A 17,590-nucleotide genomic window follows, 5' to 3' on the forward strand; every position below is an offset into this window, starting at 1 on the left:
AACAGGACATGCCTGAAACACCTCCCCACCAACATGTGTGTCAGATCTAAACCTTTGGACTGATTGACCTGTTTTATGTTTATTCCTCCTTCAAAGTGGGGCTGGACATCCAGCAGAGGTTTACCATGCAGTTCTCAGCATCCAGGACGTTTGGGTCAGAAATCCCATACAACACAATAGAACAGAGACCCCAACTCACCGCTCAGACACCGCTGTCTGCAGCGCAGAGGGACAAGGCCTCCCCTGCAGAGGAACAAGGCAGCACATGTAATAGCTACACTAGCGCATAATGTTTGTATAAATGCTGCATTTCATCAGAGCTGTCGTTTACCTGTGTCGTTGTTTTCCTGATAGACCCAGGCCATAAAAGACAGTGCAACCACCTCTGCAAGAATAAGACTCTTTGTGCTCATGACTGTTGTGAGTAAAGAAGCTTCTATTGCCTTTTTGTACTCATTTCTGACTGTCAGGCTCAGAAAGGTCATTCTTCTTGTAGGTAAAGTTGGTGTAGCCGTGGGACGGAAAAGGTCCACAAACCACGAGTCCAGCTTCTCTTCATACTTGACTGACTTGAGGAACAGGAGTGATGCGCTGGTCCAGACCCCGGTCAAACGACTGAAGGTAAACCATCCTGTGGGCAGTCCCAAGCTAAGGTGGGCGGGGCCATGAATACTAATATCCCCAGTGATTTACTAGTAATTACTCATTACAGATTGTGTAAAAGCCGTGTAGTCTTCCACGCTGTGTACTACCGTTCTAAATGAGTGTTTTATGTTGTGTTTCCGTTCCTCAGATGGGCAACGGGCCGTTGGCTGTCAGCATGCAGCGGTTTGCTTTCAAACCCAAAGAAAACCTTTCTCCAGTTTCCTGGTATTTACACGGTGATCTGAGCTGTTTAGTATTTATGAAGGCAAACTTTTGGTTACATGAAATCTGAAGGATATTTTTGATATTGTTTTTTATTTGATCTAAAGCTACAGCGAGAATGAGTATAAAGCTGGACAGATGGACCTGGCGGCTGACGACAGTTCTCAGCTGAAGGACATAAGTTGTCTGAATGATCCTGATCCAGGTAAACATTAAGATTAAGGTGCCTTTAACTTCCACGCCCTTCAACATACAGACTCTGGACCTGCAGGATGCACAGTTCTGCTGTAGATCCATCCACGTCCTCAGTGGTCTCAAAAACTCATTTGGTTTTTACTTTACTTATTTTAAAGAGCCAGTTTAGACAACCTGACATTTAGACAAGTCAAACGTAAATGTGTTGTAGGATGAAGAGTGCCTGACTATGGTGTAGAAATCCGTGTGTGTGTGTGTGTGTGTGTGTGTGTGTGTGTGTGTGTGTGTGTGTGTGTGTGTGTGTGTGTGTGTGTGTGTGTGTGTGTGTGTGTGTGTGTGTGTGTGTGTGTGTGTGTGTGTGTGTGTGTGTGTATACTGTATCTTTAGGCTAAAATGAATGTTTGGTTGATTTAAATGTGTTCTTGTAGATCCAAGAAAGCAGCACTGGAGAGGAAAACATTTGACCAAAAAGTAAAAATGTGAGGCAGCCGTAGCTCAGGAGTTAGAGTGGGTTGTCCAGTAATCATGTATCTCGCCAGAGAATGCTGCTGTTGTGTGGAAACTTCTTTTAAAAAGGGCCATATCATGGAAACTCCCCTTTTTAGAGCTTTTTATCATGTAATATTGTTTCCTCATGAAAAATACTCCCAAACCCGTTCTTGGCTCCATTCATGCATTTTCCTGTTTCAGCTGCACATTTTGAATTTCATTTTGTAACTCCTGAAACGGCTTAATGTATAATTTGTAAGTCACTCCATCTTCCTGCTCCCAACATCAGGCCCTGCTCCTCCCCTTGAAGCTAGTCTCTGGTCTGAAACCTGTGTCCCCTGGCCAGCTTAGGATATGTGACATAGGTGACCGGTGTCATGTAACAGACTTGCTCGTCCAGTGGTGAATGTGCTGGGCTGGCATGCAGTTTTGTGCAGGCTCACATCCCGGTCTCTGCAGTAAATTTTTTCTGTTGGTTTCTGTTTTGAGTGTCTGGAGCATAGCTTATGGGGGGAGTTCTGCAAGGATCTGCTCCTTCTCCATCTGACGTGATGTCCTTTCTCCCCTCGTTGATTGTTTATTGGACTCACCTGATTCCTGATTGCCCTCAAGTATTTAAACTAGAACCCGACCAATATGGGTTTTTTAAGGCCAATGCCGATTTTTAAATAATTTTTTTGCCGATGGCTGATATCTAAAGCCGGTTATTAAGGCTGATATTTATATGTTTTAGCAGCACATTGATTGTGAAAGACAACTAAACACTCACTGTGTGCAATATAAGTTAAATACGGTAAGTCAATAAATCTCTTAATATTTATTGAACTTCAAAAATTAAAAAAAACTCTAATCATAAAAAAATACCAGTATGTTGGGGTCCTTCGGATCCTTTCTTCAGTCTAGTAGTGGCGGCAGTTGGCCACACGGATGCCTGATAGTTCTGTTTTTCTGTCAGATCCTCGTCCTGCCTTCCTGCTGTATCACCCTACCTACCATACAACCATAGCCAATACAACCATAGCCAGTACAACCATAGCCAATACAACACAACCAATACAACATAGCCAATACAGCCATAGGCAATACAGCCATAGCCAATACTGTACAACCATAACCAATACAACCACAACCAATACAACCATAGCCAATACAACCACAACAAATACAACCATAAACAATGAAACTATAGCCAATACAGCCATAGCCAGTACAACCATAGCCAATACAACACAACCAATACAACATAGCCAATACAGCCATAGGCAATACAGCCATAGCCAATACTGTACAACCATAACCAATACAACCACAACCAATACAACCACAACCAATACAACCATAGCCAATACAACCACAACCAATACAACCATAGCCAAGACAGCCATGGCCAATACAACCATAGCCAATACAACCATAACCAATACAACCACAACCAGTGAAACCATAGCCAATACAACCATAGCCAATACAAGCATTGCCAATACAGCCATAGCCAATACAACCATAGCCAATACAACCATAGCCAATACAATTATAGCCAATACAATCATAGCCAATACAATCATAGCCAATACAACCATAGCCAATGAAACTATAGCCAATACAACCATAGCCAATACAATCATAGCCAATAAAATCATAGCCAATACAACCATAGCCAATACAACCATACCCAATACAACCATAGCCAATACAACCATACCCAATACAACCATAGCCAATACAACCATAGCCAATACAATTATAGCCAATACAATCATAGCCAATACAACCATAGCCAATACAATCATAACCAATACAATCATAACCAATACAACCATAGCCAATACAACCATACCCAATACAACCATAGACAATACAACCATAGACAATACAACCATAGCCAATACAATTATAGCCAATACAACCATAGACAATACAACCATAGCCAATACAACCATAGCCAATACAATCATAGCCAATACAACCATAGCCAATACAATCATAGCCAATACAATCATAGCCAATACAACCATAGCCAATGAAACTATAGCCAATACAACCATAGCCAATACAATCATAGCCAATAAAATCATAGCCAATACAACCATAGCCAATACAACTATACCCAATACAACCATAGACAATACAATCATAACCAATACAATCATAACCAATACAACCATAGCCAATACAACCATACCCAATACAACCATAGCCAATACAATCATAGCCAATACAACCATAGCCGATACAATCATAGCCAATACAATCATAACCAATACAACCATAGCCAATACAACCATACCCAATACAACCATAGACAATACAACCATAGACAATACAACCATAGCCAGTACAATTATAGCCAATACAACCATAGACAATACAACCATAGCCAATACAACCATAGCCAATACAATTATAGCCAATACAATCATAGCCAATACAACCATAGCCAATACAATCATAGCCAATACAATCATAGCCAATACAACCATAGCCAATGAAACTATAGCCAATACAACCATAGCCAATACAATCATAACCAATACAACCATAGCCAATACAACCATACCCAATACAACCATAGACAATACAACCATAGCCAATACAATTATAGCCAATACAACCATAGCCAATACAATTATAGCCAATACAACCATAGCCAATACAACCATAGCCAATACAATTATAGCCAATACAATCATAGCCAATACAACCATAGCCAATACAATCATTGCCAATACAATCATAGCCAATACAACCATAGCCAATGAAACTATAGCCAATACAACCATAGCCAATACAATCATAGCCAATAAAATCATAGCCAATACAACCATAGCCAATACAATCATAGCCAATACAACCATAGCCAATACAACCATAGCCAATACAATTATAGCCAATACAATCATAGCCAATACAACCATAACCAATACAACCATAACCAATACAACCATAACCAATGAATTTATAGCCAATACAACCATAGCCAATACAACCATAGCCAATACAATCATAGCCAATACAATCATAGCCAATACAATCATAGCCAATACAACCATAGCCAATACAACCATAGACAATACAACCATAGCCAATACAATTATAGCCAATACAATCATAGCCAATACAACCATAACCAATACAACCATAACCAATGAAACCATAGCCAATACAATCATAGCCAATAAAATCATAGCCAATACAACCATAGCCAATACAATCATAGCCAATACAACCATAGCCAATACAACCATAGACAATACAACCATAGACAATACAACCATAGCCAATACAACCATAGCCAATACAATTATAGCCAATACAATCATAGCCAATACAACCATAACCAATACAACCATAACCAATGAAACTATAGCCAATACAACCATAGCCAATACAACCATAGCCAATACAACCATAGCCAATACAATCATAGCCAATACAATCATAGCCAATACAACCATAGCCAATACAACCATAGACAATACAACCATAGCCAATACAATTATAGCCAGTACAATCATAGCTAATACAATCATAGCCAATACAACCATAACCAATACAACCATAACCAATGAAACTATAGCCAATACAATCATAGCCAATAAAATCATAGCCAATACAACCATAGCCAATACAATCATAGCCAATACAACCATAGCCAATACAACCATAGCCAATACAACCATAGCCAATACAATTATAGCCAATACAATCATAGCCAATACAACCATAGCCAATACAACCATAGCCAATACAACCATAGACAATACAACCATAGACAATTCAACCATAGCCAATACAACCATAGCCAATACAATTATAGCTAATACAATCATAGCCAATACAACCATAACCAATACAACCATAACCAATGAAACTATAGCCAATACAATCATAGCCAATAAAATCATAGCCAATACAACCATAGCCAATACAATCATAGCCAATACAACCATAGCCAATACAACCATAGACAATACAACCATAGCCAATACAATCATAGCCAATACAACCATAACCAATACAACCATAACCAATGAAACCATAGCCAATACAATCATAGCCAATAAAATCATAGCCAATACAACCATAGCCAATACAATCATAGCCAATACAACCATAGCCAATACAACCATAGCCAATACAACCATAGCCAATACAATTATAGCCAATACAATCATAGCCAATACAACCATAGCCAATACAACCATAGCCAATACAATTATAGCCAATACAATCATAGCCAATACAACCATAACCAATACAACCATAACCAATGAAACCATAGCCAATACAATCATAGCCAGTAAAATCATAGCCAATACAACCATAGCCAATACAATCATAGCCAATACAACCATAGCCAATACAACCATAGCCAATACAATCATAGCCAATACAATCATAGCCAATACAACCATAGCCAATACAACCATAGCCAATACAATTATAGCCAATACAATCATAGCCAATACAACCATAACCAATACAACCATAGCCAATGAAACTATAGCCAATACAACCATAGCCAATACAATCATAGCCAATAAAATCATAGCCAATACAACCATAGCCAATACAACCATAGCCAATACAATTATAGCCAATACAATCATAGCCAATACAACCATAACCAATACAACCATAACCAATGAAACCATAGCCAATACAATCATAGCCAATAAAATCATAGCCAATACAACCATAGCCAATACAATCATAGCCAATACAACCATAGCCAATACAACCATAGCCAATACAACCATAGCCAATACAATTATAGCCAATACAATCATAGCCAATACAACCATAGCCAATACAACCATAGCCAATACAATTATAGCCAATACAATCATAGCCAATACAACCATAACCAATACAACCATAACCAATGAAACCATAGCCAATACAATCATAGCCAATAAAATCATAGCCAATACAACCATAGCCAATACAATCATAGCCAATACAACCATAGCCAATACAACCATAGACAATACAACCATAGACAATACAACCATAGCCAATACAACCATAGCCAATACAATTATAGCCAATACAATCATAGCCAATACAACCATAACCAATACAACCATAACCAATGAAACTATAGCCAATACAACCATAGCCAATACAACCATAGCCAATACAACCATAGCCAATACAATCATAGCCAATACAATCATAGCCAATACAACCATAGCCAATACAACCATAGACAATACAACCATAGCCAATACAATTATAGCCAGTACAATCATAGCCAATACAACCATAACCAATACAACCATAACCAATGAAACCATAGCCAATACAATCATAGCCAATAAAATCATAGCCAATACAACCATAGCCAATACAATCATAGCCAATACAACCATAGCCAATACAACCATAACCAATACAATTATAGCCAATACAATCATAGCCAATACAACCATAACCAATACAACCATAACCAATGAAACCATAGCCAATACAATCATAGCCAATAAAATCATAGCCAATACAACCATAGCCAATACAATCATAGCCAATACAACCATAGCCAATACAACCATAGACAATACAACCATAGACAATACAACCATAGCCAATACAACCATAGCCAATACAATTATAGCTAATACAATCATAGCCAATACAACCATAACCAATACAACCATAACCAATGAAACTATAGCCAATACAATCATAGCCAATAAAATCATAGCCAATACAACCATAGCCAATACAATCATAGCCAATACAACCATAGCCAATACAACCATAGCCAATACAACCATAGCCAATACAATTATAGCCAATACAATCATAGCCAATACAACCATAGCCAATACAACCATAGCCAATACAACCATAGACAATACAACCATAGACAATTCAACCATAGCCAATACAACCATAGCCAATACAATTATAGCTAATACAATCATAGCCAATACAACCATAACCAATACAACCATAACCAATGAAACTATAGCCAATACAATCATAGCCAATAAAATCATAGCCAATACAACCATAGCCAATACAATCATAGCCAATACAACCATAGCCAATACAACTGTAACCGGATTACAGGATACAATAAGATAATTAAAAGAAAAAATAAACAAATGGGCCAATAATTAGGTTCGGGGAGAATTGGAGGTTGTTTAAGAATGACTGGAGTCACGGGTATAGCATGAAACGGTTTATATACTAAATTTTAATAATAATGGGAAATATAACACATAAAGATAACACACAAAAACAGATGAAAACAATCGACAATAGTAAAATGCTCGGTATGAGATTTGATCATATGAGTCACAAGTCAGCCGGCGTCAAGTCAAATCCCCACGCTTGGGGTGAAAGTCAGAGTCCGGTGGTGCGATTTTTTCCTACCGCACCGTTGAGATTGTTCACAGAAGAGAGCAGTCTGCTCTTCAGTTACTTGAGATGTCCTGGTTCGTTCAGTGGTTAAGGCTCGCCATCTCCCTCGTCAGGAAGAAATCCAGTTCTCGTTCCAAGTGAGTGATCATAGGAGTCGGGATCAAACCCAAGGAAAAAAAAAACCCAGCCTGTAAACAACAGGACTGTTAGCGAGTTGGCATCGACCCTTCTCGTCACATCACAGCATAAAGTCTTACAGACTTAAACAAATGCTTCACTCTATTGGCATAGCCAATCATGTTTGGGTTCACAGTTCAACTAACATAACATCAATTTGATTGTCTATTAAAATAATTCTCAGTAGCTCTGGAAATATAATTACATATGACAACAATTGTTCAGCTCAATAGGCTCAGTTAGATTCTATTACTCTACACTATTCAACAAGAAATACATTCATGACAACAAGGATACATTTAGTTGTGTTTCTATACAGCATTGTGACACCTTGTATATCTGTAACACAATAAATAAATAAATAAATAAATAAATAAATAAATAAATAAAATGTTCTATAACAAAATTCAACAAAATATAAATTCTGGTCCTTTGGTCCACCTTTGTAAAATAATTCCTCCCTAATCAGTTAGCTTTTATTTATTTTTATTTATCTATTTTTTTTATTATTAAATGTTTGGTTAAGGGACGCATTGCTAATTCTATGGCGTTAGCTATAACGCCCCTGAGGACCTTGTACATCTAGGCCGTACCACCATTAACTGGCGGTTTGAGCCGTTAACTCCTGGGAATCCCATATGCCCTACCGCCGTTAACTGGCGGTTTGAGCCGTTAACTCCTATATGCCCTACCACCGTTAACTGGTAGTTTGAGATGTTAACTCCTGGGATCTAACGTCTAGCAGCCCACTGCTGTCACCTCGGTTGCTGTAATTAGCTTTTTGAATTTAATAATTTACTGAATTTAATCTCATTCACTCACCAACGCGCTCCAACGGTTCCCTCCTACAGAGGATTGGTTCACTCTGTCGTCTCCACACAAATCTATAAGAATGGAATTAATTTGATAAGCTATTTAAGTTTCCTTTTTTTTTTTAAGTTGCATCGTTAGCTTTTTCTCTTCTTTTTTCTTTACTCACCGCGTTGGTTCCAAGTTCCTAGCTCTTATTAGAAGGAGTCAAGTCCGCCTCTCCCTCTATCTATGCGGCACCCAAATCAGGGTTCTTCACGGCCTCGACCGTTGTTTTTTTTTTCTCTCTCTCTCTCTCTCTAACCGCTCAGTCTTTGCTTTCTGTATCTGCGTGCTGCACAGCCGTTTGTCTCTCCTCTCGCTCAGCTGCGTCGCACGGTTTTATTTCGCGGAGGCGGGACTTATTTCTCTCAGCCAATGAAATTTCAGATTCCCACCTGGACCAATAGTATACAGCTTTCCTCTTCTGTTTCTGTTAGTGATGTTGAAGATTCTTATTTTAACCGATGTTTAATATTAAACTCGTTATTTTAGTTATTCACCCTTCCAATAATTCATTATGAAATTATCTATTAGTTAATTAGATATCTATTAATTAGTATTGTTAATTTCCTTAATTTATATTTTATATTTTATCTAAATTGAGGATGGATCATATTAGTAAGCCAATTAGTTAATACCTCATTAAGGTTCTAGCTTCTGGGTTACACAACCATAGCCAATACAACCATAGCCAATACAATTATAGCCAATACAATCATAGCCAATACAACCATAACCAATACAACCATAACCAATGAAACCATAGCCAATACAATCATAGCCAATAAAATCATAGCCAATACAACCATAGCCAATACAATCATAGCCAATACAACCATAGCCAATACAACCATAGCCAATACAACCATAGCCAATACAATTATAGCCAATACAATCATAGCCAATACAACCATAGCCATTACAACCATAGCCAATACAATTATAGCCAATACAATCATAGCCAATACAACCATAACCAATACAACCATAACCAATGAAACCATAGCCAATACAATCATAGCCAATAAAATCATAGCCAATACAACCATAGCCAATACAATCATAGCCAATACAACCATAGCCAATACAACCATAGCCAATACAATCATAGCCAATACAATCATAGCCAATACAACCATAGCCAATACAACCATAGCCAATACAATTATAGCCAATACAATCATAGCCAATACAACCATAACCAATACAACCATAGCCAATGAAACTATAGCCAATACAACCATAGCCAATACAATCATAGCCAATAAAATCATAGCCAATACAACCATAGCCAATACAACCATAGCCAATACAATTATAGCCAATACAATCATAGCCAATACAACCATAACCAATACAACCATAACCAATGAAACTATAGCCAATACAACCATAGCCAATACAACCATAGCCAATACAATCATAGCCAATACAACCATAGCCAATACAACCATAGACAATACAACCATAGCCAATACAACCATAGCCAATACAATTATAGCCAATACAATCATAGCCAATACAACCATAACCAATACAACCATAACCAATGAAACTATAGCCAATACAACCATAGCCAATACAATCATAGCCAATACAACCAAAGCCAATACAACCAAAGCCAATACAATACAACCATAGACAACACCCCCCCCCCCCCCCCTTTTTGATCCCTGCTCCTGAATGACAAACTGGACATTTTGATCAGTGTAGGAAACCCTCCTGGACAGAGTGAAAATGTGGACATGTCCAGGTAACAGAGGTCACCTTGTCCGAGAAACCACCAAATACAAAGATGAGTGGCCAACCTCTGAGCCACGGCAGCACACGAAAGCTGTCTCAAAAAAAAATGATAAAAGCTGCCGTCTAACTGAAGGAACGTCTGAGTCAGCCGGGATAACTGCGCTGGACTCGGACAAACACGCACATAGCCGGCTGTACTCACCGGGGTTCTGCATTTCTCAGGGACATTTTCGGATGCAGACGGCGCAGAGAACCGAACCAGAACCACTCAGAATCCCGCTGCAACACAGCAAATGTTTTTAAAAGGTAATCCTAGGAAGTTCTAAATTGCATATGGCCACCTCTGCCTTTGATTTTGTTGTTTTGTACTTGTAACATTGGCACCAAACTAAAGGCTTGTTAGCTAAAAAGTTTGCTTAACAATTGAGTTGCTGGATCCTAGCAGACAGTTACCGAAACACGTCCTTTCAAAATAAGACAGGCTCAAATTAATGTCTGTGCTATCGACAGTTATCCTTGTCTAAATGCGGAGAAACCATCAGCTGCGCTGTGAACCTGTCCCTGTCACCTGAGATCTGTGGCTTCGGGTCTGCAAGGCAGCGGAGTCCCTGGAACAACATCACCATGGCAACGCTTCCGGCTTCAGAGACGACCACGTTTCTTTTAATTATATAGATGTGTGGCAAGGTGGATAAACGAGGGCCCGGGCGGGATTCGATCCCCAGACTCCCGGGTGAGAGTCATACGCTCTAACCAGTCAGCCAAAGGGACATCCCCTTGGCCAAGTAGCCAGGGTGCATGATCTATCGGGACACTGTGACAGGACGCTCACACTGTCACAGCTGCACGAAAGGGTTAAGATAAATGACATCTCGAGTGCCAACAGTAATATCTTTTAACATACTGTGTCTACGTTTGTTCTTAAAGGTTTAAAATAGCATGATCTAGAACCTTTCAGTGTTAGGATAAAGTCACACGATGCAGATTTATTAGATTTGTTAGTTTTATGGTTTCTTTTCTGTGCAGATTCCTCAGCGAGGATAATGTCCAGAACAGGTGGTGAGCCCCTGAAGTCAGGTGTAAACCAGACTAAAACCAGCACCTCGGTCCACTCAAACTGGTCTGCAGCAACATCAGAACAAGAAGCTCTCCAAATTCCAGCTGTCACCTTTGATCTGGGAAATGAGTGGGACGACTGGGAAGACTTTGATGAAGAAAACCTACTACATACAGCTGCAGCTTTGGTTCCTCAGTGTAGAACCAAACCAGAACCTCAGATCCAGCAGCGTGTTGATTACACGTCAGGTAGAGAAAACATTGTGCTCACTAATCTCATCATTTTCACAGAGGTCCATAAATGGAGCACATTTATCAGTAGTTATTTACATGAAACTCATGAAGCACCACCAGTAGCAGCTAAACATGGACCTTCCTGTACTACCAGAGATCGGGATCATCAGGAATTGAATAATACATTATTTCTGCTGAAAGGGTTCAGTTCAGTTCCATTTGTTTATAAATTGCCAGTCCACAACAGATTTCCTCTCTGAAGGCTAAGCAAGAAGAGACAAGTCAAGTTCATACCATCTCCAGAGTCATGCCACCAGTTAGCCAAATGTACCCTTATACTGGACTGAACACAATCCTCCACCCTGATCAGCATCAAAGGGTGACCATGGAAATGCAGTCTCCTTTTGAACTGGAAGAAACCAGAACCAGGATGGACCGAACGAAGTCTGAGAGAACAGGATGGAGATAAACCCAGAAGGACAGGACCAGTCATCGTTTCTAAAACAGAGAGAACAAAGTTAATGGCAGCAACAACTGTAAATACAAAAACTGAGAGTAAAGTCAGCAGAGTCAGTATGTTCTTCAGCAGTCTGAGCCTATAGCAGCATAACTAAAGGGATGAGCTGGGATAGAATAGCATGAACTTTTTGATTTGGGGCACATTTGAGGTCATGAGGAAGCTGGTTCCATCTGTGAGCAGCATAGTAGCTAAAAGCAGCTTCACCCTGTTTGGTTCTGACCCGGAGAGATTTATATACTAGTAGAAGTACTGGGAAATCTATTCTGTAGTTTACTGGTAACCAGTGTAGGGATCTAAGAACCGGAGTGATGTGCTCTGTTCTCTTGGTTCTTGTTAAGACTCTAGCAGCAGCGTTCTGAACAAGCTGCAGTTGCTTCTCTGGGTCCTGTCTGGACATGAGACACCTGAGTCGTGCGGTTTGATGCAGATGATAAAACGCTGATCTAGTTAATGTAACCAGTGAAGCTCAGGTCTGAATCAATTATGACACCAAGATTTCTGACCTGGGTCTTTGTCTTTATTCCTCTGGAGCCACGTTGAGCAATAACTTCCATCCTATCCTTCTGATTTCCAAAGACAATAACTTCAGTCTTGTCTTTTTTTAATTGGAGCAAGTCAAGGACTGCATCCAGTCACTGACTTGCTCCAAACGCTGACAGTGTAAAGCCTAAATTATACTTCTCCGTCTGCGTCGGGACGGATACACGCAACGCCATTATCAGTCCTTGAGAGCCTGCTGGAGAGCCCCGCAAGGACGGACGGAGTCGAGCTCTCTTTTCTAAACATCCGTCCGTCGAGACGGAGAACGCAAGCTTGTGATTGGTCAGGGAACCGCTGTCGTCTACACCGCCGCCATTGCGCTCTCAAAAACAAAGAGCAGAGGATAACTAGCGGCAGACACGGAGCAGCTTGAAGAATACCTCACAAAAAAACTCTAAAAACATGAACGTTTGATTCCCCCGTGACTGGAGGAGTGAAAAGATACGTAGCAGGCATTTTATTTGTGGACGGAAATGACAGGAAACGTGGGTTTAGAGGTGGCGAGCGCATGAAGAGGTGGAGGAGGGTGAGAGACAAATTTGTCTGTGTTAAAAAGTCTCTAATGTACAAAAAAACACAATATAAACACCATCTTGGACCGATACATGACAGGATACCGCAGAACAGCGCTACGCCCTCTGCTGTCCTGGCGGGGAATTGCTGTGCAACACTCCCCAGGAGACGGAGACGTATGAGAGGAAAATGTCTCCGTGCGCGTGTCTCTCCCTTTTGGAGCTGACTGAGAAGTATAAATTAGGCTTGAGTCTAGAGGACCACAGTCACTAGGTGATAGAGCGTGGTAGGTGTGGGTGTCATCTGCATAACTATGGTAGGCGATGTTGTCTTTACTCTTGGCTGCACACGTACCAGCTCGTAGCTCGCCTGTCCTGAGGGACATGATCTGTTTCTCTGAGCAGAGGTTGTTCAGGAAACTATCCATTGCGTTGGATAGCTTATTAAAACATACACACCTAAAAATTCATGAAATCTCACTTTACATTTGTCATCTGTTGGCTTTCCACGCATCTCATGAGCACACAGACCGTCTCTGGGTCTCTGCTGTGTGTAGCATTCTTGTGATTTATTACTCTAGTATTATGATGATGAAGACAAGCTTATATGGGTTAATCTTTTGACCAGGCTGTCCCACTGGATCTTCACCAGTGTTTCTCAGCTGCTCACAAACCAAATGTCAGGGGACCACCATCACTACACCACTGAGGTGAGACCAGATCACGCCTGATGCTAAAATAAAATGAAGTTATATGAAAATGTAAAATAACTTTATTTATTGTTGTCTACTTCGGTAACATCTTTTTTTTTTTTTTTGTGTGTGTGTTAGGTCCATTTCAGCAGCAGCAAGTTGTGAAATCAGGAAGTTTGATCCGTCTCCGGTCAGTCACACATTCACACCAAACAGATTAAGATGTATCTTTAACTGTTGTTGTCTCTCACACACTCACACATACATGTGCAGTTTCCCCAAATCTTGTAAACAAAGTTGTCACTGCTTGAAGGGGGGGGGGGGGGGCAGTGTATGGCAAATTTGCAATGGACGTTCAGGTCAAGTTCAGCTGTTCTCTTCAATCTACAACATACAATCCAGTATCAATCCAAGGTCTGTACTATTTATGTTGCTACCAAATCTATCCATTCACATACTCTGTTTTTCTTTAGCGTTGACTGGTGGCATGATCAACATGAAATTTGTACATGAATTGCAAAAACCTTTGAGCATAAAATGTTTGTCATCCCACCCAGATGACATCTATCCTGCCCGCATTCCTAACAGGCAAATCTTTGCAGGGCCGCTCTTACTGCAGTTGACCTTGCACCATGACCCTGGTGTGTTAATCCCACGGCATCTGATTGAGATTTGGGGCCCGACGAATGCCCTGAGGGGTTTACAGTTTAAGTGCGCATACAGTGTTGCAAGCTTGTGATTGGTCAGGACACCGCTCTCGTCTAGAGCGCCGCCATTGTGCCCTCAAAAACAAATAGAGCCGAGGATATCTAGCGGCAGACACGTAGCAGCTTGAAGAATACCTCGCGGAAAAACTCTAAAAATATGAACGTTTTATTCTCCCATGACTGGAGGAGTGAAAAGATACGCAGTAAGCTTTTTTTTTTTATGGACGAAAATGGCGGGAAACGTGGGTTTAGAGGTGGGGAGCGCATGAAGACGTGGAGGAGAGTGAGTGACAAATTTGTCCGTGTTAAAAAGTCTCTTAAATACAAAAAAACACGATATAAATACACTATCATGGACCGGATACATGACAGGATACCACAGAGCAGTGAAACGCTCTCCAGCGTGCGAACATCCCCCATGGCCAAATACCTTCCCTCAAGGTATGAAGAACGGGCACCGAAACAAGGCACCGTTTCATATGACGTGAATCTGTACTCAGTCGGTACTATGGAATTCGGTCGATGCCTTAAAAAGTTCCGAATTCGGTACCCATCCTTAATCATGCCAGCCTGGCCTCCAGACGTCCTCTGTTTAATTCTGCACAGAGAAAGAGTCTGGTAACTCATAGGCAGAGAGGTAAATGATGGGCGGGACTAGGCAGCTCAAAAGTAACCAATCAGAAAAAAGACGGAAATGCAAACTGTACCGCGCGACGCTGTAGTTTTTTAGCTGTAGTAAAAAATGGCATCTGGCAGAGGTGTAAACATGGACTTAATTTTCACTTTAGAAGTGGGGGGGACACGGGGGGTATCTTTACAGTACACAATGGGAAACAGGCTTCAACACAAACGGTTGTTTTCTGCTTGGTCCTAGAGCTCAACCAGTGTCAATTTAATATAGCGTAATATTGTTTTTGGATGGTAAAAAGTGCAGGGGTCAAAACTTGACTTTGGAAAAAGTGGGGGGGACATGTCCCCCCCTGTCCCCCCCCAAAATTACGTCCATGGGTGTAGACATTTTTTTTTCTTTAGAAGAAAGGCTTTTAGCGTCTCTACTTGTTGTTTTAAAGATATTCACGTCATTTAGAACAGAGGAAAGAGCCGCAGCGAACTCCACTTCAGTCGTCATGTTATTTATGACAAACTCAGTGTTGTCGTGTGTGACGTACAAGACGCACTGCTGATTGGCTCGGTTAGAATTCTCAGGGGGTGGGGTTATTTGAATAGGAGAGTTTCCAGACCCTTTCTCTGTGCAGAACTAAACAGAGGAGTCTGGCAGGCCAGGCTATAATCACAGGGCTGTGTGTTAAGGACTGGAATTGTTCTGTAGCTCAGGATAAAGGTTAGGGCTCTTTTGCTGCTTTTCCTGACCGGGTGAGAGATATTGTTCCTGGTCCCCACTTTGCTGAATATAGGTGATCTGCTCGGTAACTCTCTTTTCCAGCAATCACATGCTGTTGTTCAGGGTAACTAGATAATGTTCCGGCTTTGGAGAAATCGGTTAGCCTGGCAAGCCAGACTAAATAAATGTATTATTTAGTCTGGCCACGATCCATTGACGGCTCTCGGTTGTGGGGCGGGTTCTACCGTTGTCTTTCAAATGATCTCCGCATTCCACTGGACAATGAATGTGACATACTCTTGTTTCACTCTGTTGCATCATCCCACCCACCAGGCATATAGAGTGCCCTGATTGGCCCACAAAGCGGATAAAGCTCTGTGATTTGTTCACTAAGCAGATAGAGCACTGATTGGCCCACCATTATGGACCAATCACAGCTCTTTATGTGTTTGAAACCCCTCTAGAGAGCTGTGATTGGCTAGCCAGAGTCCTGGTAGGAGCTGCAGAGGTTCCAATGGAGCATGCCTAGACCAAACTTTGCAAAGCAAAAATTTGGTCTAGTTCACTAGGCTAGAAATCGGAACCATCGGAGGGTGTTTCTCATAAGTGAACTGTTTGTTGTGTAAATCAGTGCAGAGGACAGGGCTCTGACTTGTTATTTGTGGGGTGTTGGGTTCGCATGGGGGTTGCAACAGCGGGCCGGTTGGTAGATCTGATTTACCTGTATCATCATTTGGCAGCTCTGTCTGCTCTCTTAGCAAGAGATGAGAGGCAAGTTGGTCTGTGCTCACCGCCACTTCCAATTTTTCTTTTTCCAGAAGTTTTGATCCTGCTTCTTTAGTGATGCATAGGGATTCAAGTTTCTGTTTGGCTTCATGGGCAAAAGCTTTTAAGAGCTTCTCAGAAGCACTTCCCTGAAGCTCAACCGTTTTCCTGTTTCCTAGATAAGGACCCCTCCAAAGGAAAAATGTTGTCAAAAAGAAAAGTAAATAAAAGTGATTTGGAAAAAAGAGAGAGCAGGAAAAATGTCATTAAACCAAATGCCAGTCTAAGGAAAACCCTTATTAAATCTGCATTATAATAAAGGATGAATCACAGCAGACAGAACCAATTTCAATTTACTAGAAGGAAAGCTTACAGGTAAATGAATCGATCCTCAAAAGTCGACAAAAGTCCAATGATCATAAATCTGTGATCCACCAGGCAAGTAACCTGAAGCAACTCTCTCTTCTACCACCACTCACTTAAAAGAGTCGTTGTGTCTGTAATCACTTGTAAGTGTTGCAGAGAGG

General features: G+C 40.7%; 1 protein-coding gene across 8 annotated transcripts in view; it reads left to right on the forward strand.

The window, feature by feature from the left end:
- Positions 1–17,590, forward strand: part of hfm1 (helicase for meiosis 1) — a 68,857-nt gene that overhangs the window by 41,319 nt on the left and 9,948 nt on the right. For 6 of the 8 annotated variants that reach the window (XM_015976057.3, XM_015976056.3, XM_015976058.3 and 3 more), the window contains exons 30-38: positions 97–267; positions 355–420; positions 497–621; positions 794–870; positions 975–1,072; positions 10,918–11,001; positions 11,722–12,000; positions 14,186–14,267; positions 14,388–14,439. In XM_015976057.3, the coding sequence (XP_015831543.3) occupies positions 97–267; positions 355–420; positions 497–621; positions 794–870; positions 975–1,072; positions 10,918–11,001; positions 11,722–12,000; positions 14,186–14,267; positions 14,388–14,439 (1,034 nt within the window). Of the gene's footprint in view, positions 1–96; positions 268–354; positions 421–496; positions 622–793; positions 871–974; positions 1,073–10,917; positions 11,002–11,205; positions 11,371–11,721; positions 12,001–14,185; positions 14,268–14,387; positions 14,440–17,590 lie in introns of those variants that run through there. The other 2 variants (XM_015976060.3, XM_054734005.2) reach the window with 2 other exon arrangements.

This window comes from Nothobranchius furzeri, chromosome 11 (assembly GCF_043380555.1).
Source record: "Nothobranchius furzeri strain GRZ-AD chromosome 11, NfurGRZ-RIMD1, whole genome shotgun sequence".
Taxonomy (NCBI): Eukaryota; Metazoa; Chordata; class Actinopteri; order Cyprinodontiformes; family Nothobranchiidae; genus Nothobranchius; species Nothobranchius furzeri.